We start from the raw sequence: 24,946 nt of genomic DNA on the forward strand, positions 1-24,946 counted from the left end.
AAAAAAAAAAAAAAGCCAAGTTTGGAGATTTTTAAATTTTGACCGTGTGTAATTCTTCATTGACCCCTACCTGGCTGGCCGCCATATTGGATTTTCAACTGGCCAGAACCTTTTCTCAAACACTGATTTATGAAGAACATTCATGCCAAATCTGATGCTTGTATCACCAAGTGAACAATTCTGGCCAAAAGTCATACTTATCTGCTCCACTATGACTTAAACATTAAAGCTACAGTATGTCCGATTTAGTGTCATCTAGTGGTGAGGACGCAGATTGCATTATGCCATCGCATGGTCACAATATTGTTTCCCTTCATGTTTCCGCTTCTTTCAAGGTCAGGATTCATGCTTGCTCCTTTCTCTTGTGATAACCACTATGCATGATTCTCCATTAAAAATAATAAAATGATAATTGTGAGCAGCTTTAAACCTGTTAGCCTGTACTAGCAACTAGGAGACAGTGCATAGGATAGCAATCACTGAGTGACTGTATAAACATGGAGGCCTCCATGATGGTGCCTGGTCTCATGCAGATATGAAGGGTTCATTTTAAGCTTATGAAAGCACTTTGATACATTGTTGTAAGTAACAGATGGTTATGAATGCTATATTGCATTTCTGAAAATAAACACCCCTACATTCTACACACTGTAGCTTTAAATATACAAGACATGATCAAGCGACAATCCTTAATTTGGACCCAGAGGTCTGATGCCCATCTTTTTTTTTCTGTATTGTTTTATCCTTGTGTCGAACGTTCCACTGCATACATTTCATTTATTTTGTCCTGGTACATCTTCATCACAACAGGCCGCCTTAGTTTCAGCGTGGGTCCTACAAAGACAAGGAAGAAATGTAGATTAATTCAATCCAACACCCTGCTGAAGCTTTGTGACCTGCTTCACATTGTCAGATCTGCACTTTCACACAGCTTGAAAAAGAATGTGTAGATGTAAGCCAGCTGGTGGCTTTTCCTTCTGTGGAATGTAGTTACTAGAATGCTGCACGGTCACAACACAAAACCTTGTCTGATCCCACATCAGTGATCAAAAAGAGACTGTACTTTATAGCCAACACTTCCTCATTCATACATGAAAGCTGCGTATCTTTTAACAGGATTGCTGCAGTTTCTATGCAAGACAGGAAGCAAAGCAAATTTGCAAGATTCCTGCGTAACTCACCCAGCTGCCCTCTGGCGACTGAAAAGTCTTGATCCAGGATGATCCACTTTTGGACCTTCTGAGCGTTGGATGTTGCTTTTGCATTTACACGCTCAAAACCCTCCTGAATGCTGTTGTACATAGCTGGCTCCTTTTTGGCGATTATTTCAGACACTTTGGTTGCTGTGATGTTATGCTGCTGGCAGAAAGCGATCACCTCGGGGTGCAGGTCATCCGTGGCCTCACCATTGTCATCCACGACGCACTGTGGGAAACCAGAAAGTTGTGATTTTTATATTTCGCCTTGTGAGTGTCTGTAGGTACTAATGCCTGGTTACTTTGAGCGTGAGCAGCATGGAGAGGAATTTCAGCTTGTCACCAATCAGCACGGCGTTGCTGATGATAGGGATTTCTGACTTCACTGCATTTTCAATGGGCACTGGAGGGATGTTCTCTCCACCAGCAGTGATAACCAGCTCTGTGGAAATGCATCACAAAGACATTTAACATTAACCCTCTGGGGTCCGAGGGCATTTTTTGGACAGTTCACTCGCCTGGCATAAATGTTTTATTATTGCTGTTAACAGCTCTCCCTGCATCCCACAATCAAGTTTTATGTCTCTTTTTTTCCAGGACAGCCTGTGCTTTCAGAATATATATGTTTATGTTGTGTTTTATAAGTGTAACAAAGGTTTACAATCAAAAATAGGCAAGGAAAATATAAAGCAAAAAAAAAAAAATTTCCACACACATTTATTCAAAACACACAGCAAACTATAATAAACAACTGTTTTGACACTTTATAAAGGTAATTTGAGGTCTTGTGTGAAAAACTGTACAACAAAAAGGTTCAAACAATAAACACAAATGCACATTTTGAACAATATATACAAAATGGTCTGTGTGTTTTGTTGTCCATTGATATGGTAAACAGTGCTTTACGCAGAGAAAGCAACAGAGTTATCCAGTAACATTCACATGCAAAGTAGTGGAGCAATCCTGATAGTTACACACTCTTTGTTTGAGCACGTGAGATTGTCATCAGAGGCTCTCCGTCTGCTTTCACTTATCGCTGTGCGTAATGGCGCAGGGCACACTGAGTATGTACTAATAGCATGTACTCATTGGAGCACCCAGGGGGCTATTCAAACGGGCCAACTAGTAACATATCACTCCTGAAAACGATCTTTGGCTTTTCACGTGAGGGAAATCTGCCCTACGATTGGATTTTGGAAAACCATGTGACGGTGAACCAATTCCGATTGGACACTCATATTGCGCACGTCATCACACAGCTTCTATGAGGAGTACAAAGATAGCCGATGGCTGGCTCGAAAGTTAACTTCGCAGAGTTAACTTTTCAGCAAAAAAAAAAAAAAAAAAGTAAATTTCTATCTCATATCATTAAAAAGTTATTTATAATTTAGTAAAGCTTGGTCTTTGGTCGACCCCAGAGGATTAAAGGATAAGTTCACTTTTTCACAAGCCCAAGCATTAGCGCACTTCCATCCCAAGCAGAAAGTCCTAGGTTCAAAGCCAACCATCTTCATTCTGGAGTTCCTGCTTCAGGAAGGATGTCCAGTAGACATGTGGAGATTAATCAATACAAATTGGTATCTAGATACAAACGTGCGTGATGTGTGTAGCGATTCATTCAGTGTGCATTGATTCAATTGATGAGTGAAACTGTGATGCATCAACTTTTTCCGAGGCACATTGAATGCACCATCACTGCTTTTGTTTTGAACACGGATGGAAGACAGAAAGCACATTTCTATCGCAACAAACATGGAGGTCTGTGACAACAGCAGCACGTACACACACACACACACACACACACACACACACACACACACACACACACACACACACACACACACACACACACACACACATCTTCAACCACTTAGTCCAATTAAGGGTCGCGGGGGACTGGAGCCTATCCCAGCAGTCATAGAGCAAGACGCAGGGTACACCCTGGACAGGATGCCAGTCTGTCACAGGCCCACAAACAAACAGTCACACCTATGGACAATTTAATGATTCCAATCCACCTCACCCACGTCTTTGGATGTGGGAGGAAAATGGAGCACCTGGGGGAAACCCACGCAAACACAGGGAGAACATGTAAACTCCACACAGAAACGCCACAGGCGGGAATTGAACCCATGACCTTCTTGCTGTGAAGCAACAGTGCTAAACACTAAGCCACCATGCTGCCCCAGCAGCAAGCAGTCGGAAGAAATTTTTGATGCACCTAAAACATTTAAATCAGGCATTTGGAGACACTTTGGCTTTTTTAACAAAGATGGGAAACTTGACAAGATGCAGGTCATTTGTAAAGAATGCCACACTGCTAAATGGTATCAACACGGCCACAGATTGTAAACCAAGCTCCAGCAAAACGGGTGAGAAAGTATTTCAAATTACATTTGCCTAGGCCAGGGGCGTGCTGGGAACATTTTTCAGCCCGGGAGTTTCATATACAACCGGCCCACAAACCGCCAGCGCACAGGGATAATAAGAGTTCTGCTGTGGCATTTAAATCCAGCATTTATGTGCTGACTGATTGTGAAAATTGGGTGGCTTATAATAGAAAGTAAAAGTTAGTTAGTTAAAACAAGAATGGTATTGTTAACTCACCAGTACACCACCTAAGGCCGGGTTCACACGGCAGGATAATTAGGCCGATATCGGACTCGATCTTCCCCTTGCGACAATCTTAAGGACGCCCCGACAATCGTGATGACACTAAAGATAATCTTATCAGATATTCCTGCCGTGTGTGGTGTGTTAAGAGCGCTCTGATCTGCTTGGAAGGGCGTCAGGGGCACTCCGATGCAAATCGATATTCAACATGTTGGATTGTTTTGGCCCGATATCACAGCATGTGTTGTGTCGTCCGACCACAAACGAGCTTGCAGCCAGAAAGTCCGGTGGTTACGCTGTCTCCACTCCTTTAAAGAACGCCTTTTCTTTTTCTTTTTGTATCATTTTTTCCCTCTGTTGTAAATAGTCCACAAAGTATCTCCGTTTGTTTACTCTGAAGTCAAGTTTAATCTCGAGAGATTTTGCGGGATTTCCTGTCTGAACTGTAAATGTTCGTGCGTGAAATCTGTTCGTTTGTGGTGTTGTTGTCCTTACCGTGTGGCTGCACACCACACACTGTACGACCAAACCTGTTAGATCCATGATTTTTTATCTTCACGTGTGTGGTCTCTCAGGTTTTGGAAACCTACAGATAATTTTAAAATCCTGTCGTGTCAACTAGGCTTAAGGCTGGGCTTACACTGTGCGATTTTTGGCCCTTTTTCAGCGGATTTTTCACTCGTGCGAGAATTTTTTGGATCGCGACGAGTTTCAGCTTCCTGCGTCCTGCGACGTGCAGTCTACATGGAATAACGAGCTGCGTTTAACATCTCACGACCACCTCCCGATCGGGAATCATATGGTCGGATGAAAATCAAACCTGTTTGATATTTTGGTCGTCCGTCGTGACTCATGAGGGTTCCACGCTGTTGAAGCAGCGCTACAAGCGTCTATGCGCTGATTACCTCACGCACTTTGCATGAGTAAACACCGGAGAGAGCAAACAGTGATCTCATGTAAAGTCTTGTGTTTTTTTTTACTGCGTTCCCTCGCAATAACCTAATATCATATTAAAGTTCATGCCTATCAGCGCGCACAGTGAGTGGAATCAGGTGGGAGGAGACTGAACCAATATGCGCACGCGTACACACACAGCAGACAACAGGATTTACGACAGATGAGCACAGCTGTAAGACTCCGTATGAAATATAGTTTATTTATACAGCAGTGTAAGTAGTAACACACATGATTGATGTTTGTTTTCCTTTTTTACCATTCTCTCATGAATCATGTTGCTGTCTGCTGTGTGTGCACGCGTGCATATGCGCTCAGTCTCCCCACCCTTCATCACAAAATCTCCTTTAACAGTGGAATGTCCGGATAAACTGCTGATCCCGACCTGTTCTGAAAGTTCTCTGTTCTCTCACGACATCCTGGGTCAACAGAGGCTTAAATTTGGAGGTTTTCAGCTTGAAACAGGCTGACGACGGCGCCTTGGAGCGTGGCGCGATGTCCTGCTCCATGGGAAGTCCTTAAAGCGACAGTAACACTCCATAATCTCTCATCAGCCGTTAAAATTTTCACCGAAAACCAGCTGAATTTCTCGAATGGTGTCCACTTGGATGTGCCTTACAGGTTCTGAAAAAATTTGATCAAGCAAAGCGCCAGTCTCTCAGGAAGTTGTCAGACAAAGGGATTCCGACGGGAGGGGTGGACCACTCCTCACTCAAAGCCTGCCCACAGGTGAATGACGTAACCGACAGGCGTGAAAAAACTCACGCATGTGCACAAGGGTTCAAGGTTGTCTGATGTAATCGCACGTGATTCAAATCCATATAGTTTTTGAAAAAAATAAAAAGGTCCGCTTCTTTTCTCACAGACCTCGTACGCCCAAAACGTGAGGACAATTTGCTTTCTTGTGGACGGCGACTCTGCTAAATTGCCAATCGGTGCCTGATAATATTGTCTGTCGAATGAGTGGAGCCAACGAGTGTGTTTCTTTGTTCATCGAGTAAAAGTGTGGCCATGTTGTATTTCCTTTCTTTGTCCAAATGCATGGCAGGGGATTGAGTGTGTTTCTTTGTTCATTGACAGAGTGTGACTATGTTGCATTACTTTTGTCCGTCCGTGTGCATGGGGGAAAATTTCGGTAGCTGAGCAGCAGGGGAGGAGAAGCAACTGACAAGCTGAGCTGATCAACTATAAACTGCCAAAATCCTCAATTTTTCTGATTATTTGTTTTTAGGGATATTTTGTGCTGGGAATTGATCATATATTATATGATCTGACTGCATACCTTCCTCTCCATCAGTGTAACCATGTTTCAGTTGATGAACTGCTTCATGTACGGAGATTTTATACTCAACTTCAATAACTTTATCAATCCTATTTGAAATCTTCTGATATATATGATTCATTTCAGAATGCTCATATGGGACACTGTTATACAATTTTTTTTATTTACTACTAAAAATTCCAGCAATTTCAGCATTACTGCACCCATCAGTATTGCTTAGTGATGCATTATTTCTGCCTTTAATTTTTCTAACCTCCTTAAAGAACGTCCATCTTATTTTTATGCAGATACTGACATGATGCCCTGTGTCTCAGATTTATAGACACTGCTATTGCTAAACAAGTTTAAGCTCTGCTTTGAATCTCCAGGTGATGCCAAAACAGGCGTTGGGTATTGCTCTGACTTGTGCTGAAACCACTTAATTCTGCGTCGAGCAGAGGACGCAAACAAAAATTAAACATGTTTAATTTTTGGCATCCAATTTGCTTCATCCTTTGCATCCCTCATGCTGTTGTGGCATCGAGCTGTTTGTCTCGGCACTGAGTTGCTTCCACGCGGTGGCGTCATGACGACACATGACGCAAATGGAAGCAGCCCTGGTGTGAAAGGGGCTTTACGGGCCCAGAGGGTACCCAGAGACGAAGAGTCTGACACATCAGAGGAGGAGTTTTAAGGTTGATATAAGACTGACTTTTGGTTGTGTAAGTAACTTTTTTTTGGTGCAAGTAATTTTTTTGTTAGTAGCACCAGTGCAAGTAGGTTAAAAAATGTATGTGAAAAAATGTGCATCTGCCATTTAGTGATATGCATCATGGAACGCTCTTAACACTCCCTCTGCTGACGTGACCTTAGTCATGCCAGTAAAGAAGATGAAGAAAAGAAAAACTAAAAGTGAGGTGCAAAATACAAAACAAAAACAAATAAAGAGAGAAAAGGAAGTGAAAAACTACAAGTACAAGTAAAATATGAAAATAACAAACACCCGAAAGTACATGTAACCTTTGTGAGTCCTAGCTCGTTCAATTTTAGTTAGTTCGATTTCAATTTATTTTCATTTAGTTCAATTGGAATTGGTTTGATTCCAATTTGTTTTCATTTAAATCGCGCCAAATCACAACTAAAAAAAGGTAAGGTCCAACCTTACCAACCCCCAGAGCAAGCACACAGGCAACAGTGGCAAGGAAAACTCCCTCTGATGATTTGAATGAATGAATGATAAACCAGCTCTAATGATTTGAATGAATGAATAATTTGAGGAAGAAACCTCAAGCAGATCTTAATCGTAGACCCTATTCTGTCTATATCAGGTGGAAGGAGGTGATGTCTCCCCATGCAGCGTACGGTCCAATGACGCCGGGGTCCAATTCTTTGTGCGAGTCTGTTTTGGCATCACCTGGAGATTCAAAGCAGAGCTTAAACTTGTTTAGCAATAGCAGTGTCTTTAAATCCTGTATATAAAGTCTATAAATGGCTTTTGAACTTTGCACTGGTAACAATCTGGATGGTCTTTTTCCTCTTTTGTCCAGAGGACACAATGTCCATGATTTCCACAAACAATTTGAAATGTGGATTCATCAGACCACAGCACACTTTTCCACTTTGCATCTGTCCATTTCAAATGAGCACGGGTCCAGAGAAGGCAGCAGTGTTTCTGGATGTTGTTGATGTATGGCTTTCATTTTGCATGGTAGAGTTTTAACTTGCACTTGCAGATGTAGCGACAAACTGTGTTAACTGAAAATGGTTTTCTGAAGTGTTCCTGAGCCCACGCAGTAAGATCCTTTGCACAATGATGATGGTTTTTTTAATGCAGTGCCGCCTGAGGGATTAAGGTCATGGGCATTCAATGTTGGTTTTCAGCCTTGCTGCTTACGTGTAGAAAGTTCTCCAGATTCTCTGAATCTTCTGATTATATTATGGACTGTAGATGATGGAATCCCTAAATTTCTTGCAATTGAAGATTGAGAAACATTGTTCTTAAACTGTTAGACTATTTTTTCCATGCAGTTGTTCACAAAGTGGTGATCCTCACCCCATCTTTGCTTGTGAACGGCTGAGCCTTTTGGGGATGCTTCTTTTATACCCAATCATGACACTCACCTGTTTCCAATTAACCTGTTCACCTGTGGAATGTTCTAAACAGGTGTTCTTTAAGCATTCATCAACTTTCTCAGTCTTTTGTTGCCACTGTCCCAGCTTTTTTGAAATGTGTTGCAAGTATCCATTTCTAAATGAGCAAATATTTGCACAAAAACAAACGTCTATCAGTTTGAACATTAAATATCTTGTCTTTGTTGTGTATTCAATTGAATATAGATTGAAGAGGATTTGCAAATCATTGTATTCTGTTTTTATTTACATTTCACACAACGTCCCAACTCCACTGGAATTGGGGTTGTAACACTGTACTGTTTAAGTTCTGACAGCGTGATGAAATGAGTTCCAAATATGTGGGGAACTGATTTCTGTTCCTTAATGTTGAATCTGTTAAATTTGCAGCTTCTAAGGAGTAAAACAAATCCTCTGTCTCTAGTAGAATCAGAAGAAGAAGAATACCATAGCACCATACTGAATTGCAGTTTCTTATTTTCTATTTAAATTTTTGGTATAATTTCTTTGCATCATGTTAATTCGCATCGTATCACATTGTGAGGAATTGAATCGCCATCAATACATTCCAAATCGCATTGTACCATCAGTATCGTCATGCATCATGTTGCGAGTAGTGTATGGAGGTGCATATCGAACCGCTGTCAGTGATGAGAGTCACATGCCTAACGTCCAGTGTAAATTCTGTGCCTAAATTAACACGCAGATCCATATGTGTAAATTGGGCTATAATTTAGCATTAAAAGGCATGCTGCTAAAAATAAAACGCACACTATAACCTCTGTGGTGTTGGTAAGAACTATACAGAGTACTGTGGTGACCAAGCAGTAGGGCTGCCACAACTAGTCAACTTGTCACGACAATGTCGACTAATGAAAACGTCGACAACTAATTTAGTAGTCGACGAGTCGTTTATTTTATTTAAGTCTTTGTTTTTCTCTCAGTTCATAGTTTTAGGCAGCTAGCCGTCCTGCCGTCATTTGAATGTTCAAACTTGGATAAGACCCCCGATTAAAACAGTGGCCGTCTTGTTCAAAGCTGTCTAAAATGCGCAGTTTACCGGAGGAGCTGTTGGTGTGTGTGCACGCACGGAGACAACTCGCTGCAGACTGCGAGGGAGGGAGGGAGATTCCTGAACGGAGACACGAGATGTTACATTCTGCTGAGAACCATCAGTGCACATGACACAGCGAGTGCGGAGCAGAGAGAGAAGATTTTAACCCGAGTGAACATGTAAAAAAAACGTGGAACTACTCTGCTCTTTCTCTACCGGTGTTTTTCTGATGGCACCGACCTGTTCACACCATGTGCGCATCGTATACTGAATTTATGAGATCATGAGATAAAATAAACAGTCAAATATCCTTAAAACATCCTTAAAAAATGAGAATATATAAATGAACTGAGCAAAAATTACGCATACACGGGTTAAACAAACCCTGCTGTGGAGAAGCTGCAGTGATGTTCAGGGGCACAGATCACAAAAAGCAGGTGAGAACTCTGAACTTTAACAGCTTGTTGGGAAAGTGTAGTGACACGGACCCACAACAGGGGGCGCAAATGAACGGCCAATAGATGAGCCAAAATATAACAATTTAATGTTGTGAATGTGCACAACGAACATACAGACAATCTCAGAATATCATAACAGTCAATACACAAAGGTGACGTGTGGGCAGGCTCGAGGATAGAAGACGTCTGTCCTGAGAAGAGCCGGAACCACACGATTTCCGCCGCCCCAGAACCTGGTGAATACTGGAGCCGCCAAGTCCCGAATTCCCAGGTGATCACCGTCCCCGACTGTCAGATCTGGTACTGCTGGCGAAGAACAAAGACAGTCAAGTGTGGGTGTGTGTACACCCAGTAACAACAATGGTGGGAATGCCACCTCCACCTCTCACTCAATATGTGATGAGTACCGCAGTGATTCCTCAGGGGAAAAGAGTGCCGTCCTGCACTCACTCAGCTTCCACAGATAGAGGAACCGGTACTCCTGCAAACACTCACAATATACAGATATATCGTAACACAAAATGGCTGAGGATATTACCTCCAATGAAGTATGATATCTCGGCAACGAGGTGGAGATGACGTCTGGTCTTTATGGAGTGAGATGATGTTGAGTAGATGGGTAACAGCTGTCAAGAGGTAATGAGCGACAGCTGTCACCCCCGGCTGTGTCCATGGCGGCAGCGCCCTCTCGTGCCTGAAGCCCGCACTTCAGGCAGGGTGCCCACTGGTGGTGGGCCAGCAGTACCTCCTCTTCTGGCGGCCCACACACAACACAGCTGTTATTTTCCAAAGGTATATATTTGCTCAGTCTTAAGCTTAATATAGTGTTCAAGCATAAAACGTGACTGATGAGGAGAAAAAAATGACCATCACACTAAAATAAAGTGGAGTCAGAATAAATGCTAGAATAAAGGCAGTTCTAAAGGACGCCTCACATCCTCTTTTTGATCAGTTTGAACTGCTCCCTTCAGGACGGAGGTATAAAGTTCCTTTTTGTAGAACTAAGCGCTATAAGAGCACTTTTATTCCTGCTGCTATTAGTGTACTTAACAGACGACCTTGATTGTATATTTAATTAATTTATCCGCTTTTTTGCTTTGAGATGGCACACGCTCTGTGACTTTTGTTCTGGCGCCATGCTATTGGCCTGTACTTGCACTGCTTTATTGGTATTGTATTCTTATATTTTTTATATTGTATTTTTATATTTTTATTGTATTTTTATATTTTTAATTATATTTAGGGTATTTTGATCGGTTTTTATGTGTTATGTGATTGTTATGAATGGTGTGACTCACTGCCAAAACAAATTTACCTTTTGGTACAAATAAAGTAACCTTGAACCTTGAACCTTGCTGATTTTTGTTATTTTTCAAAGTTATTATAAGCTGCAGCGAAATGTTTTATTCATTTCAAAGTGAGTTACCTCTTATTTTATTCTGATTTATTTATGCAAAAAATATGGGGAGTCAAATCAGCCTGCATTGTTCTGTTCAGTTTATATCAAAGTTTACCTGCACATGTTTGTATATTTTTTCCTTCTTTATAAGAGTTTGGTGTTTGCAATTGCTCCACAAAGTTTTAAAACACAATAAAATGTTCTCACAGAAGTCAAAGGTTCTTCCAGAGTTGTGTCTTGGTGGCTTCCCTCACTTGTCTCCTTCCAGCATGGACATTTAGTTTTTGAGAACTGCCTACCTGACACAGATTTACTATAAAGTACCACACTGTTTGTATTTCTGAATGATTGATGTAAATGAAGTCTAAGAAATGTTCATGTTTTCATCCCGACGTTTCTCGGAAAATGCTGCAGGCTTTAATTTAGGAAATTATGTATGATCCGACTAGTCGACTAATCGCAAAAATAATCATTGACTAGTCGACTATCAAAATAGTCGTTTGTGGCAGCCCTTCTAAGCAGTCAAAGCACTGACCATATAACATGAAATGCATAACTGACAATGTCGTGTTTGAGACCATTGCTACATTTGTAAAGGAGTTAATGTTGTTCATGGCTTTGGTTAATTAGTTGTAAAATTTGGTGGAAAGATGGTGTTGTGTAAAGGAAAAGCTGATTCTACTTTGACCTAGATGCAAATCCAGGATCTGTTTTCATTCATATTCTTATATTTCCCAAGGCCTTCTGTGATTTTTTTTTTTTATAGTATTTGCTTGTTCTCATTTATCAGCAATAGTATTACCAGTGTTTTCCATTCAAAAAAAATCTTTGATCATCTTATAGACTGTGATTTTACATAAAAATGGAAAACAGACAAGCTGACATACAGTGCCTTTCAAAAGTATTGGGACGCTTGACATTTCTCACACATTTTAAGTTGTTTATGCCATTTCAAATACAAAATTAAATCAGGCTTCTCAATATAAAAAAAAATTCAAAAATTATCTTTCTTAAGCTCAAAGCAAATGTCTACAACTTGATATAAATTAATTAAAAATATTAAAGCCAAGATGATGGGTTCCATAAGTAATGGGCTACTTTGGTAGCAAAAACTGAATGACTGTGCAAGAAGAAGAAGTGTGAGGAAACCCACCAAGACAGTCAGACAACCCAGAAGAAGTTATAGGCTTCTCTGGCTGTGATTTGAGAAACTGGAGAAACTGTATCGTGCATGTTTTGCATTTTGTATCACTGGTTATATAGCTTCCTGATGAAGTGGTATGGAAAAGTGAACTTGAATTTCTTTTTTGCTCACTTCAGGAGCACAACGCAACTCCGTACACCGTGATGTCGGTTGGATTATCACATGGGATTTACCTTTTGCATGGTTATTTGCAGCACACAGGAGCCGAGTGAGAGGCTTTTCACAACAGGCTGTGGTTTGGTTCCTGTGTGCTCTACGCTGTCCTGGTTCCATGCTGGAGGTGAGTCTCAAGTTTAATAAAGTTGTCATGGCCTGGGATACAAATCCACACCTCCTACAGAGTTTAGATGGTGATTAGGTAATAATATGCATATTACAGCGGTGAGATCCATTCAGCTCCGTGCCTGATGTGCACTATGACACATTACTGCACATGAGACCACGGAGAGGCGCATCGGCACGCTGTACTTTTGGTTTGATTGGGCACTGTTCACATTCACTGTATATGATGAATGCATGCCGCACACATAATATTACATATCGACATTTCGTTTGTCCTCCCTGGCCAGGGTCCAGTGGAGGTGGACATCCCACAATATGCTGGCAGATTTTGCTGTGACTGATCGATCTCACATCTCAACTAACCACAATCAGATCATTTCAGATGCTGTTTTGATGCCATCAGAATATGTAGACCGCCATCAGATGTGCATTCCATCGCAATGGCACCAAGAGTGTTTTGAACATGTGCAACACACTCAGTACAGCAGACTGAATGGGACCAAGTATGTAGATGCTCACAGACCGCCGTCCATTGGTCTTCGGACCACAAGTCAGTATTTCCTGGTTGTGGGCAAATGTGTCATTCTGACGCAATTCGGCCTCAATCAGCGTATGTGTGATGGGGGTATTATTACCACAGCCTACCTTTGATTCGCCCTGTGATAAACAGAAATTCATTCTGGTCATGCTTTCCCAAGTCTCCAGAGTGAAGCCATCCATCCTGGTCAACAGCTTCAGCTGTTTTGTCAGGCATGTCCAGGTAGCCCATAAAAACGTGACGCCCCCAGAAACAGATCTCTCCAACTCCATCCTTATCTGGATTGGACAACTTTGTCTTGCAGCCCTTCATTACTTTTCCACAGCTAAGCAAATAACAAAAAGGTGCAAATATATTAATTTAGACTCATTTGTAACTAAGGTTGTGCTGGAGCCATGCTTAAAATGTCCCATAATGCCCTTCTGCTGACCTTGTGAGGCAGTAATCGTTGTTCACTGAGACAGTGTGAGGACCAGAGCTTTCACTCATCCCATATACCTCCATCAGAGGAATGTTCAAACTCATGAAGTATTCAAGTGTGTCTTTGGTGATGGGTGCAGCGCCTGTAAAGCAAAACTTGGCGCGGTCCAAGCCTAGCGCAGCACGAACCTTCTTAAAGACAAGGCTGTTGGCCATCATGAAGCCCCAAGGCACCACATTCTCCCTGAAACCCAAAAAAACATACAATATGACAACACGTAGGCTTGTCTATGTTTCATGGTCTTACAATGAAACATTAAAGTACACATCTCTGGTAAATGAAATGTCAAATGAGCTGATTATTCAAAATAACTAAAGAATTATTAAAATATTGCTGTATTGCACTTTATTTTTGTTGCCATATGCCCTGAGAAATTAAATAATAAACATGGGGAAATTAGCTTGATTTCACGTGCTGCTGATAAATGCTCAGAAACGTGAACTTGTCAGAAATGTTGACTTCAGTGACATCATGTGATGCACCTCTCACTCAGCGACATTATTGAAATGAACTGGAAAACAGGATTTTTTATTTTTTTTTTTGCAGCTCGAAACCTGTGTTTTTTGTGAACTTTGATGTGGAAATGGTGAACAGGTGTGAGTATTTTGCGAGGGTCCACCATAACCAGTTGAGGTGTTTATTAGTTGTGTCATTTTCCCACAGATACTGTAAGATTTTTCAGGGAAAAGTGTAAGTGTTTTCTACATGCCTCCCAAAAACAGTGGAGAAATTACAGCTGAGCACAGCGTGAGAAAAAAAAAATCTGTGGAGAAGGCCATTCATGTGTTTAAAGGTGGGAACAGGAAGGCTTTACGAGAAAATGACTGCTTTTGCAATCTTAACGTGATAGACGTGCCGTGGACATCGGACCCACCCCCAGCCATTTATCGGCATTATGTGCTTACCGGATCAGTGATTATGAATGGACAAATGGAAGCTACACAAACGACAATTGCCGATCAGATCTTTACTGACATTATGTTTTTCTACGATCTGGATTTTTTGAAAGGAGATAGCAACTTTGGAACCAGAGCAACAGTGACAGTTAACATGGCTGGTGTGTGAACACAGCGGAGAACTTAGGTGGCTACATCTCTCAGGGTATATCGATGACACCCTGTTAATTATCATTTATTTAGATGCATTTGATGTGGGGGTTTTTTTTTCTGAATACCAAAAGGAACCCAGATTGACGTTGCTTTTTGCTTTTCCAAGCATGAAACTAAGTGGCCACAGATGCAACAGAATGACCTTCAGCTAGCTAAAGGTCAACTCCCCAGGTTATGCCATGATAATGACTTAAACATCTTTTATACTCTTGTGCAGTTTATCTGTCTAAGTTCACCTTTATCAGCTTTATCAAGTGCCCGCACAACTTAAAGACTTGGAAGAAATTTTTTTTTTTTTTTAAACGTAGCATTGACTGGAGTGAGATATGCACTTTAAGTATTTCATAACTTCATCATGCGGTAGTAAACATAGCACATTCCTACACAGTTTAAGTACATTTGAGTTCACTGCTACTAGTTCCAAATCACGTTGTCTTGCAGTACTGTAAAAAAGGTTTTAAATCTCTAGAGTCCAGAAACCTGAAAAATAAATCATTGATGTGGACTCAGTGAAGGGTCCATGGACCCCTGAGGGTTAAATGTTTTGGATCAGCTCCTTTACACAGATTCATCACAAAATCACTCACTAATTCAAGGTCAGATACTGTTCGCCAGCTGAAATGCTCTTTGGCAAACTACATATTCCAGGCACTGATGACTCTCTGTGTGAATGTGATTACCTATATGTTTGTTCTACAATGTGGTTTAATGAGTTTCAGTCAACTATCCCTTGTCTTCCTGGAGTTGTGTACTATAATATTTATTATGTGTACTATAATATTTATTATTTCTGATTCTTAAACACTTCATTTTGTACAAAACCTTCCAAAGTGTTCCGTATTAGTTGTATGACCTGAAATGACTTCCTTTGCACATGAATGCAAATGCTTCCAAAGAGATATGCTCAGGGTTCAAGCTCCATCATTAAGTTTACTTAATGAGTTCCAAAAACAACATTACAAAACATTCAATATAGTGTGTTGCCACTGTCTTACCCAATCATCATACTATTATTGTACTGCAGTCCTATAGACTTTGCCCAATTTGCGATATTTTTCTTCAGTGAGGATGATTTAGCCCCAACAGATTTCATCTTCTCCTCCATCTTCTCCCACACACGAGGCACTCCCAGGAAAGAGGTTGGGCGTACCTCTTTCAGAGTTGTTCCTAAAGAGCCCTGGGAAAGTATAATTTACAATAAACCACAAAGAGAATTTGTGTATAAACACCATGTGTTACTTGAGTATCTTACACATTTTTCTGTAATTATTGTATGGCTTTTGCCTTACAATATAAAGCGCCTTGGGGCAACTGTTTGTTGTGATTTGGCGCTATATAAATGAAATTGATTTGATTTGATTTGACATCCTGACCTTGAGGGCATCTGGCTCAGCAAAGTATGTGGTCCCTGCATACTTCATGCAAACCCAGATGTCACTCATCTGCGCTGCCACATGGCTCAGTGGCAGGTAACTGATCACCACCTCTTCAGCATAGTTCATCTGTGTCATGGATCCTGCTGCCTTGGCTGTCCACGTCACCTGGTCACAAGGAAGAGGAAGTGTCAAAGAGGTTTGAAAATAATTTAAATGGTGTCATACTTGGCTGACATAGTAAAGTATGTAAAAAAAACAATCTCTGCAGGACTGGAGCTGGATGGCGGGTTGGACAGACCATCGCTAACATTAACAGCTGGTGGAATCATCTGAATCAACTAGGCAAGCTAGAACCAATTTAGCAACAAATTTTATCAACTACTAACTGCACTGTCACCCTACAACCCCCCCCCCCCCACACACACACACCACCAATATTGGCCAGGCACTTGAACAGAGTCTTTGCATTTTAGCAATGGCGTTCCTCAAGGCTCTATCTTTAGTTCTCTATTTTTCATTGACATACATACACAATAATATTATAATTTAAAACTAAGAAAATCAGAATATAATTTTAATTTTGGCCCTTCCGTGACATCCATGAAGACTTAACATATCCTTATAATCTCTCTTTGCATAGCCATTTCATTGTTGTTTTTGTATCATGTGTAATCTCATGTTAACAACCATGTATGAAGTTTAAATAGTACTAACAATAATAATGATTCCACTCTCTGCATACGTCCTTAACTGGCCTAAACAGGAGGAATAACACTTAAATGAAGCAAAGTCATATAACTATGAACTGATGCTCACATTGTCATGGCTCAGCATGACTCCTTTAGGGTTGCCAGTTGTTCCAGATGTGTAGATGAGGGTACAGCACTCATTTGCCCGGAGACTGTCAATCACAGCATTCAGCCGCTCTTCGGACACATCCTCTCCCACTTTCATGAACTCTTCCCACTACAGAGACACAGATTATGTGTCAATATATATATATATATATATATATATATATATATATATATATATATATATATATATATATATATATACACACACACATACATATATATATATACACATACATATATATATATATATATATATATATATATATACACACACACATATATATATATATATATACACATACATACATATATATATATATATATATATATATATATATATATATATATATATATATACACACACACACACACACACACACATATATATATGTCAGCTGGTATGTGCCTGATTTCCCTTCTTATGTTGACATGATTGGACGAGTCATCGAAAATTTCAGCGTTCGTGTTGCTGCAGTTATTCGTCAAAGAGGAGCCTGGATAGAACATATTATCAACTATTAAAGACAGACCACCAAAAATGTTTAAATTTCTATCAGATTTGAAGGACATAATCTCCCATCATTCTGCTAATGTTTGGTGAAAGAATTTTCAAAATATCTCATCTGAGTAAAAAATGAGATCAAAAAGAAAATAGGGCGTTTTTGTTGGGTTTTTTGGACCACCTTGTATTTTCCTCACTGTATATATATATATATCCATCCAAACTTTATACAACAGTGCTGTCATGTACACTATAAATAACTAACACAGTGGTCTAATTGTACTTTTATTATCATAAATAATGCACTGACAAATCATTTGCTTGAGGCTTGCTACGGAACACTACATTATTTATTCCAATTTTGGGATTTGGAAATATTTCAACTTTCTTATCAATATGGAGGTTTATGCAGTGAACATACTGTGTACAGATCAGGAGCCTTCTGCTGAAGCTCGCCTTTATACTGAACAATGGCTTTCAGATCTGGAAGTTGATCTTTAACCTGCAGACACAGACAATATAACCAAAAATGATTCCATGGTGCATTTACACACATCTTCACAGAGGATTACGTAATTCATAGTTTTGATCTCACCAACTGTGACGCAGTTAAGTAATACATTAACTAGATATATTTTTTTAAAATATGTAACTTTAAAGTACAAGAATAAAAGTAATTGCTTCAGACTGAAGTGAACTGTGAGCAGATGAACATTTTACGATGCATCCAGTTGTTTTTGATATAAGTGAATGATTTGATTGGTTGGTAGATCTCACAGGTGCACTAAAACCACTGTTACCATAACACAAAGCTCCGACCTGCAGGATCTTTTCGAGCTGTTTCTGGTTCTCCACCACCAGCACATTGGCTTTCGAGTTGGCAGCCACGTACAAGCAAGCTTCAGGCGTGTTTGTTGTGTAGATGCCGGTTGCCAGGCCCCTGGAGATTAGAGATTAGATAAAACCTTATACGATCACTTTGGGAGACTCCCTTGGGAAATTGAGGTTCCAGCAGCATTGTATAGCAGCACAGAGGGTAGGAAGCACACAGAGTATCAAACGTGAAGTAAAAAAGAAAAACAGTTTGCAAATATAAACAGACAATATAAATACCAGACAAAATGATCAATACTGGTTTACTGGCTACTACTGTTCCTCTCCTTCCTGTACTCTGTCTTCCTGTTACTCCCCCTCCCCCTGTGTGAGGAGTTGTACAGTCTGAAGGTCTGAGGGACAAAGGAGTTTTTCAGTCTGTAGCAGAAATCAGAATTGGACAATAATCCGTTTTCAGTTCAACATGTGCCTTAATGTCGACTTTTTAATCTCTTAGCCTGCCTAAGCTGCGTGGGAAGTTCCCTTCACTTTCTGGACATTTGAAAGAAAACAGGTGGCAAGACCAACTCAAGATTTTCAAGATGTGTTTAGCTCAGCCTGTTGATTTCAGTATGAGAAAGCCAAAGGTCTGTAACCAAAACCGGCTTGTGACCATGATCACATCTTCTGAACCTACTTGTTATTTAATTTAACCTGGCTTCAAAAATTATATTAGCTTTGAACCCTAAAATTTCCTTGCGGCATATTCATTTCTACCACACATAAATGAATGTAAGCAACAAATGCTTCATGTCTTATGCACAGAGGGTCAACGTTCAAGCTGCCAATAGCTGTTATGGACAGAGGTATCTTTAGAAATATATATATTTTCCTGTGTACATAAGTTTACTGACATTTAATCCATCATCTAAACAGCAATGCAACAAAGTCAAGCACACCCAGCTATTAAGAGTGTAACATACACCTCCTCCATGATTCAATAAGAATCACAGTTTCAAGTTCCAGTATGGTTCAAATCACAGTACAGTTTTGTCAGGTTTCCGGATTGTATAGCATGAAGCAGATGAGACTGTCAAGATAGGGCCCTTGATGGTCTTGGCAATGAACTACAACACCATGTATAACAGATACATGACATTTCTGAGTGTGTTAACTAACAGAAGACAGTACAGGCTGAGACGCTTAGCCAGATATAACATTTCTGGTGTAACAATGGTGAGGCATCTCAAATACAAAAAACATATCTCCGATCTGATCCTACCCAGCCAAGATGCAGCCAACGTCTGAGATGAACCATTCAGGAGAATTGAATCCCAGGATGCCGACACCGTGGTAACGTTTCAACCCCAACTATAAGACAAGCATTGAAAAAAATAAACCAATCATGACTTTAGTGACGCTGTGAGAAGGTGCTTCCTTTGGTTTTCACCTACATCATGTTTCTTATATTACACAGCTTCGTGCAACATGGACATGGCTGTGAAATCGAAGCCGTAACACAAGCTGTAAATTTCACACCCCCAGGTGTTGGTTTTCAGCTGCACATTCTGGGCCCAAAGCGGGACACTGTTGGGGGTGAGGGGATAAATTTTGCACGGCCAGTTTACACATTGTCTGTCAGGAATCACAGAAGATGTGCAGCATGTCAAACCTACACAAAGTCATGTCCTGACTGCCGTGCACTTGGGACTGGTATGACCAGTGTGTACCTTTCAAGAAATTGCTTAACTTTACGACATCAGAGCAAGATAATGATCACAAAACAGAGCAGACAGAAGATAAGTACGACTGCAGCACAAGTCAAGAAGGTCGCAGACGTATTAGTGCAAAGCATTTGTTACCAAACAATCAAAGGAACAAGTTTCTAAGGTTACATTCCCTTCTATAAGTTTTCTAAAACTGAGTAACTGTGTACAGAAGATACTATTCAAATCAAGAGAGCTACAGTATAAATGTGTGTACAGATAATCTGAAATTTAGGATCATGACTAATACATTAACTGTGATAACATGAAACAGATAAATCGCTAACACGTAGCTGAACATGCTAATAACTGCTAGCTTTCATTAAATGACTAGCTTTCGCTTGTTTTGAGTTTTACCTCTACAACCACTGATCTCTATACTGGATCGCTCAGTGGCCAATATTTTTGAAGCAAACCAGCCGACCACTCCCATGTTCTGCTCCTGAGCGCTCTTTTCTACTGATCTTTAATGAGGCACACGCAACTTTATTCTTTGTAATTTTGTTAAAAATACCTTCATGTGCAGCTATAAACTGCACAAATCGCCAGAGCAAAGGCTGTGGACGAACATTTCACCTGTGATTATGATTGAAATGGGAAGTAATGAACAATAATTTGAAGAGTTCTATCCCTTATTCCAGCATATAGGAAAATAAAATAAGTGGCTTATTAACTCAGCATGTGCAGCCACATGTTTTGTGTTGGACGAACTATTTTAAGACATTTATTAGGTCTACTTGTGGATAGTTTTGGAGTGTTGCTATGAGTTTATTAATTATATTAGGCTGAAGCTCATAGAGCTGTGTGTGTAATTGTCATTGCAGGGAAAACTAACTCTCCCGTAGCTAGTTAAGTGCTGTTTTATTCTTTTAGTGCAACTATTTAAAAAAAAAATCCACTATTTCTGTATTACCCATCATGACTTTTGTTATCCACACTTTTGTTCATGCACTTTTGCAAGTTTTCCCACTTAGAAATCATGGAGGGGTCTGAAATTTTCATCTTAGGTGCATGTCCACTGTGAGAGACATAATCTAAAAAAAAAAGAAAAAAAAAAATCCGGAAATCACAATGTATGATTTTTTTTAATAATTTATTTGTATGTTACTGCTGCAAATAAGTATTTGAACACCTGTGAAAATCAATGTTAATATTTGGTACAGTAGCCTTTATTTGCAGTTACAGAGGTCAAACGTTCCCTGTAGTTTTTCACCAGGTTTGCACACACTGCAGCAGGGATTTTGGTCCACTCCTCCATACAGATCTTCTCCAAATCTTTCAGGTTTGGAGTTTCAGCTCCCTCCCAAGATTTTCTATTGAATTCAGGTCTGGACACTGGCCAGGCCACTCCAGGACCTTGAAATGCTTCTTACGGAGCCCCTCCTTAGTTGCCCTGGCTGTGTGTTTGGGGTCACTGTCATGCTGGAAGACCCAGCTATGACCCATCTTCAGTGCTCTGACTGAGGGAAGGAGGTTGTTTGCCAAAATCTCGCAATACATGACCCCATCCATCCTCCCTTCCATACGGTGCAGTCGTCCTGTCCCCTTTGCAGAAGAGCACCCCCAGAGTATGATGTTTCCACCCCCATGCTTCACAGTTGGGATGGTTTTCTTGGGGTTGTTCTCATCCTCTAAACATGGTAAGTGGAGTTGATTCCAAAAAGCTCTATTCTGGCCTCATCTGACCACATGACCTTCTCCCATGCCTCCAATGGATCATCCAGATGGTCATTGGTGAACTTCAAACGGGTCTGGACATGTGATGGCTTGAGCAGGGGGACCTTGCTGCCCTGCAGGATTTTAAATCATGACAGCATCATGTGTTACTAATGTAATCTTTGTGACTGTGGTCCCAGCTCTTTTCAGGTCATTGACCAGGTCCTCCTGTGTAGTTCTGAGCTTTCTCAGAATCATCCTTACTCCACAAAGTGAGATCTTGCATGGAATCCCAGACCGAGGGAGACTGACAGTCATCTTGTGTTTCTTCCACTTTCTAATAAATAATCATAAAAGTTGTTGTCTTCTACCAAGCTGCTTGCCTGTTGTCCTGTAGACCATCCCGGCCTTGTGCAGGTCTACAGTTTTGTCCCTGGTGTCCTTAGACAGCTCTTTGGTCTTGGCTATGGTGGACAGGTTGGAGTGTGATTGATTGTCTGTGTGAACAGGTGTCTTGTATACAGGTAGCAAGTTCAAACAGGTGCAGTTAATACAGGTAAAGAGTGCAGAATAAGAGGGCTTCTTAAAGAAAAATTAACAGGTCTGTGAGAGAGAATTCTTGTTGGTTGGTAGGTGTTCAAATACTTATTTGCAGCAATAACGTACAAATAAATTATTTAAAAATCATACATTGTGATTTCTAGATTTTTTTTTTTTTTAGATTATGTCTCTCACAGTGGACATGCACCTAAGATGAAAATTTCAGACCCCTCCATGATTTCTAAGAGGGAAAACTTGCAAAATCGCAGAGTGTTCAAATACTTATTTTCCTCACTGTATGTATATATATATATATATATATATATATATATATATATATATATATATATATATATACACTCAACAAAAATATAAACGCAACACTTTTGGTTTTGCTCCCATTTTGTATGAGATGAACTCAAAGATCTAAAACTTTTTCCACATACACAATATCACCATTTCCCTCAAATATTGTTCACAAACCAGTCTAAATCTGTGATAGTGAGCACTTCTCCTTTGCTGAGATAATCCATCCCACCTCACAGGTGTGCCATATCAAGATGCTGATTAGACCCCATGATTAGTGCACAGGTGTGCCTTAGACTGCCCACAATAAAAGGCCACTCTGAAAGGTGCAGTTTTATCACACAGCACAATGCCACAGATGTCGCAAGATTTGAGGCAGCGTGCAACTGGCATGCTGACAGCAGGAATGTCAACCAGAGCTGTTGCTCGTGTATTGAATGTTCATTTCTCTACCATAAGCCATCTCCAAAGGCGTTTCAGAGAATTTGGCAGTACATCCAACCAGCCTCACAACCACAGACCACGTGTAACCACACCAGCCCAGGACCTCCACATCCAGCATGTTCACCTCCAAGATCGTCTGAGACCAGCCACTCAGACAGCTGCTGAAACAATCAACAATCGGTTTGCATAACCAAAGAATTTCTGCACAAACTGTCAGAAACCGTCTCAGGGAAGCTCATCTGCATGCTCGTCATCCTCATCGGGGTCTCGACCTGACTCCAGTTCGTTGTCGTAACCGACTTGAGTGGGCAAATGCTTACATTCGCTGGCGTTTGGCACGTTGGAGAGGTGTTCTCTTCTCGGATGAATCCCGGTTCACACTGTTCAGGGCAGATGGCAGACAGCGTGTGTGGCGTCGTGTGGGTGAGCGGTTTTCTGATGTCAATGTTGTGGATCGAGTGGCCCATGGTGGCGGTGGGGTTATGGTATGGGCAGGCATCTGTTATGGACGAAGAACACAGGTGCATTTTATTGATGGTATTTTGAATGCACAGAGATACCGTGACGAGATCCTGAGGCCCATTGTTGTGCCATACATCCAAGAACATCACCTCATGTTGCAGCAGGATAATGCACGGCCCCATGTTGCAAGGATCTGTACACAATTCTTGGAAGCTGAAAATGTCCCAGTTCTTGCATGGCCGGCATACTCACCGGACATGTCACCCATTGAGCATGTTTGGGATGCTCTGGACCGGCGTATACGACAGTGTGTACCAGTTCCTGCCAATATCCAGCAACTTCGCACAGCCATTGAAGAGGAGTGGACCAACATTACACAGGTCACAATTGACAAACTGATCAACTCTATGTGAAGGAGATGTGTTGCACTGCATGAGGCAAATGGTGGTCACACCAGATACTGACTGGTATCCCCCCCAATAAAACAAAACTGCACCTTTCAGAGTGGCCTTTTATTGTGGGCAGTCTAAGGCACACCTGTGCACTAATCATGGTGTCTAATCAGCATCTGGATATGGCACACCTGTGAGGTGGGATGGATTATCTCAGCAAAGGAGAAGTGCTATTACAGATTTAGACTGGTTTGTGAACAATATTTGAGGGAAATGGTGATATTGTGTATGTGGAAAAAGTTTTAGATCTTTGAGTTCATCTCATACAAAATGGGAGCAAAACCAAAAGTGTTGCGTTTATATTTTTGTTGAGTGTATATATATGTATACGAGGTCTGTGAGAAAAGTATCCGATCTTTTTATTTTATGCAAAAAATGTATGGATTTGATTCATATGTTTTTACGTCAGCCAAGTTTGAACCTTCGTGCGCATGCGTGCCTGTGGGCAGGCTTTGAGTGAGCACTGGTCCACCCCTCTTGTCGTTTTTTCATTGCGAAGAAATGGCGGAATGATTTGGGCTTTTTTTCCATCAGAATTTTTTCAGAAACTGTTAGAGACAGGCAGCTGGAAACCATTCGGAAAACTCACATGGCTTTCGGTGAAAATTTTATGGGCTTCACAGAGATTAATGAGTGTTACTACCGCTTTAAGGATGGCCCACAATGGCGCACGACGTGCCGCGCTCCGAGCCGCGATCGACAGGCAGAAACCACCATTTCATTTCTAAATGGATGGCTGTGTCAATCCGGGACCGTCGTGTGCAATTTCTCGGGTTATCACAAGAGCTGGACATCAGCCATTTTCCAGCAGATTTCACTTTTAACAAGAGATTTTGTTATGGAAAGCCGCACGGAGGCTTCGCGCGTCACGACGGATTCGCTGATGGAGCGAGACAAAGAACACCTCCATTTGGAGTGTCAGAGGACAAGCTGGGACATGCCCAGCTCTCTACAATTTCTCTTATACTCACTCGACTGGTAAGCCACTGAAAGCCAAGATAGGCGTGAAAAAACTCACGCATGCGCACGAAGGTTCAAGCTTGGCTGACGTAAAAACATATGAATCAAATCCATATATTTTTTGCATAAAATA

At 40.9% G+C, this 24,946-nt stretch overlaps 1 protein-coding gene across 3 annotated transcripts in view; it reads right to left on the minus strand.

Annotated features, from left to right (window-relative positions):
- Window positions 1-202: 202 nt before the first annotated feature.
- Window positions 203-24,946, minus strand: part of LOC117511008 (long-chain-fatty-acid--CoA ligase ACSBG2-like) — a 46,433-nt gene continuing 21,689 nt past the window's right edge. For all 3 annotated transcript variants that reach the window (XM_034170941.1, XM_034170942.1, XM_034170943.1), the window contains 11 exons: window positions 19,510-19,598; window positions 18,234-18,354; window positions 17,836-17,916; window positions 16,872-17,021; window positions 16,053-16,220; window positions 15,675-15,856; window positions 13,520-13,753; window positions 13,197-13,414; window positions 1,499-1,638; window positions 1,182-1,425; window positions 203-834 (listed from right to left, as the gene is read on the minus strand). In XM_034170941.1, coding sequence (XP_034026832.1) covers window positions 740-834; window positions 1,182-1,425; window positions 1,499-1,638; window positions 13,197-13,414; window positions 13,520-13,753; window positions 15,675-15,856; window positions 16,053-16,220; window positions 16,872-17,021; window positions 17,836-17,916; window positions 18,234-18,354; window positions 19,510-19,598 — 1,722 coding nt within the window. In that variant the 3' untranslated portion in view covers window positions 203-739. The remainder of the gene's footprint in view (window positions 835-1,181; window positions 1,426-1,498; window positions 1,639-13,196; window positions 13,415-13,519; window positions 13,754-15,674; window positions 15,857-16,052; window positions 16,221-16,871; window positions 17,022-17,835; window positions 17,917-18,233; window positions 18,355-19,509; window positions 19,599-24,946) is intronic.

This window comes from Thalassophryne amazonica, chromosome 5, assembly GCF_902500255.1.
Source record: "Thalassophryne amazonica chromosome 5, fThaAma1.1, whole genome shotgun sequence".
NCBI lineage: Eukaryota > Metazoa > Chordata > Actinopteri > Batrachoidiformes > Batrachoididae > Thalassophryne > Thalassophryne amazonica.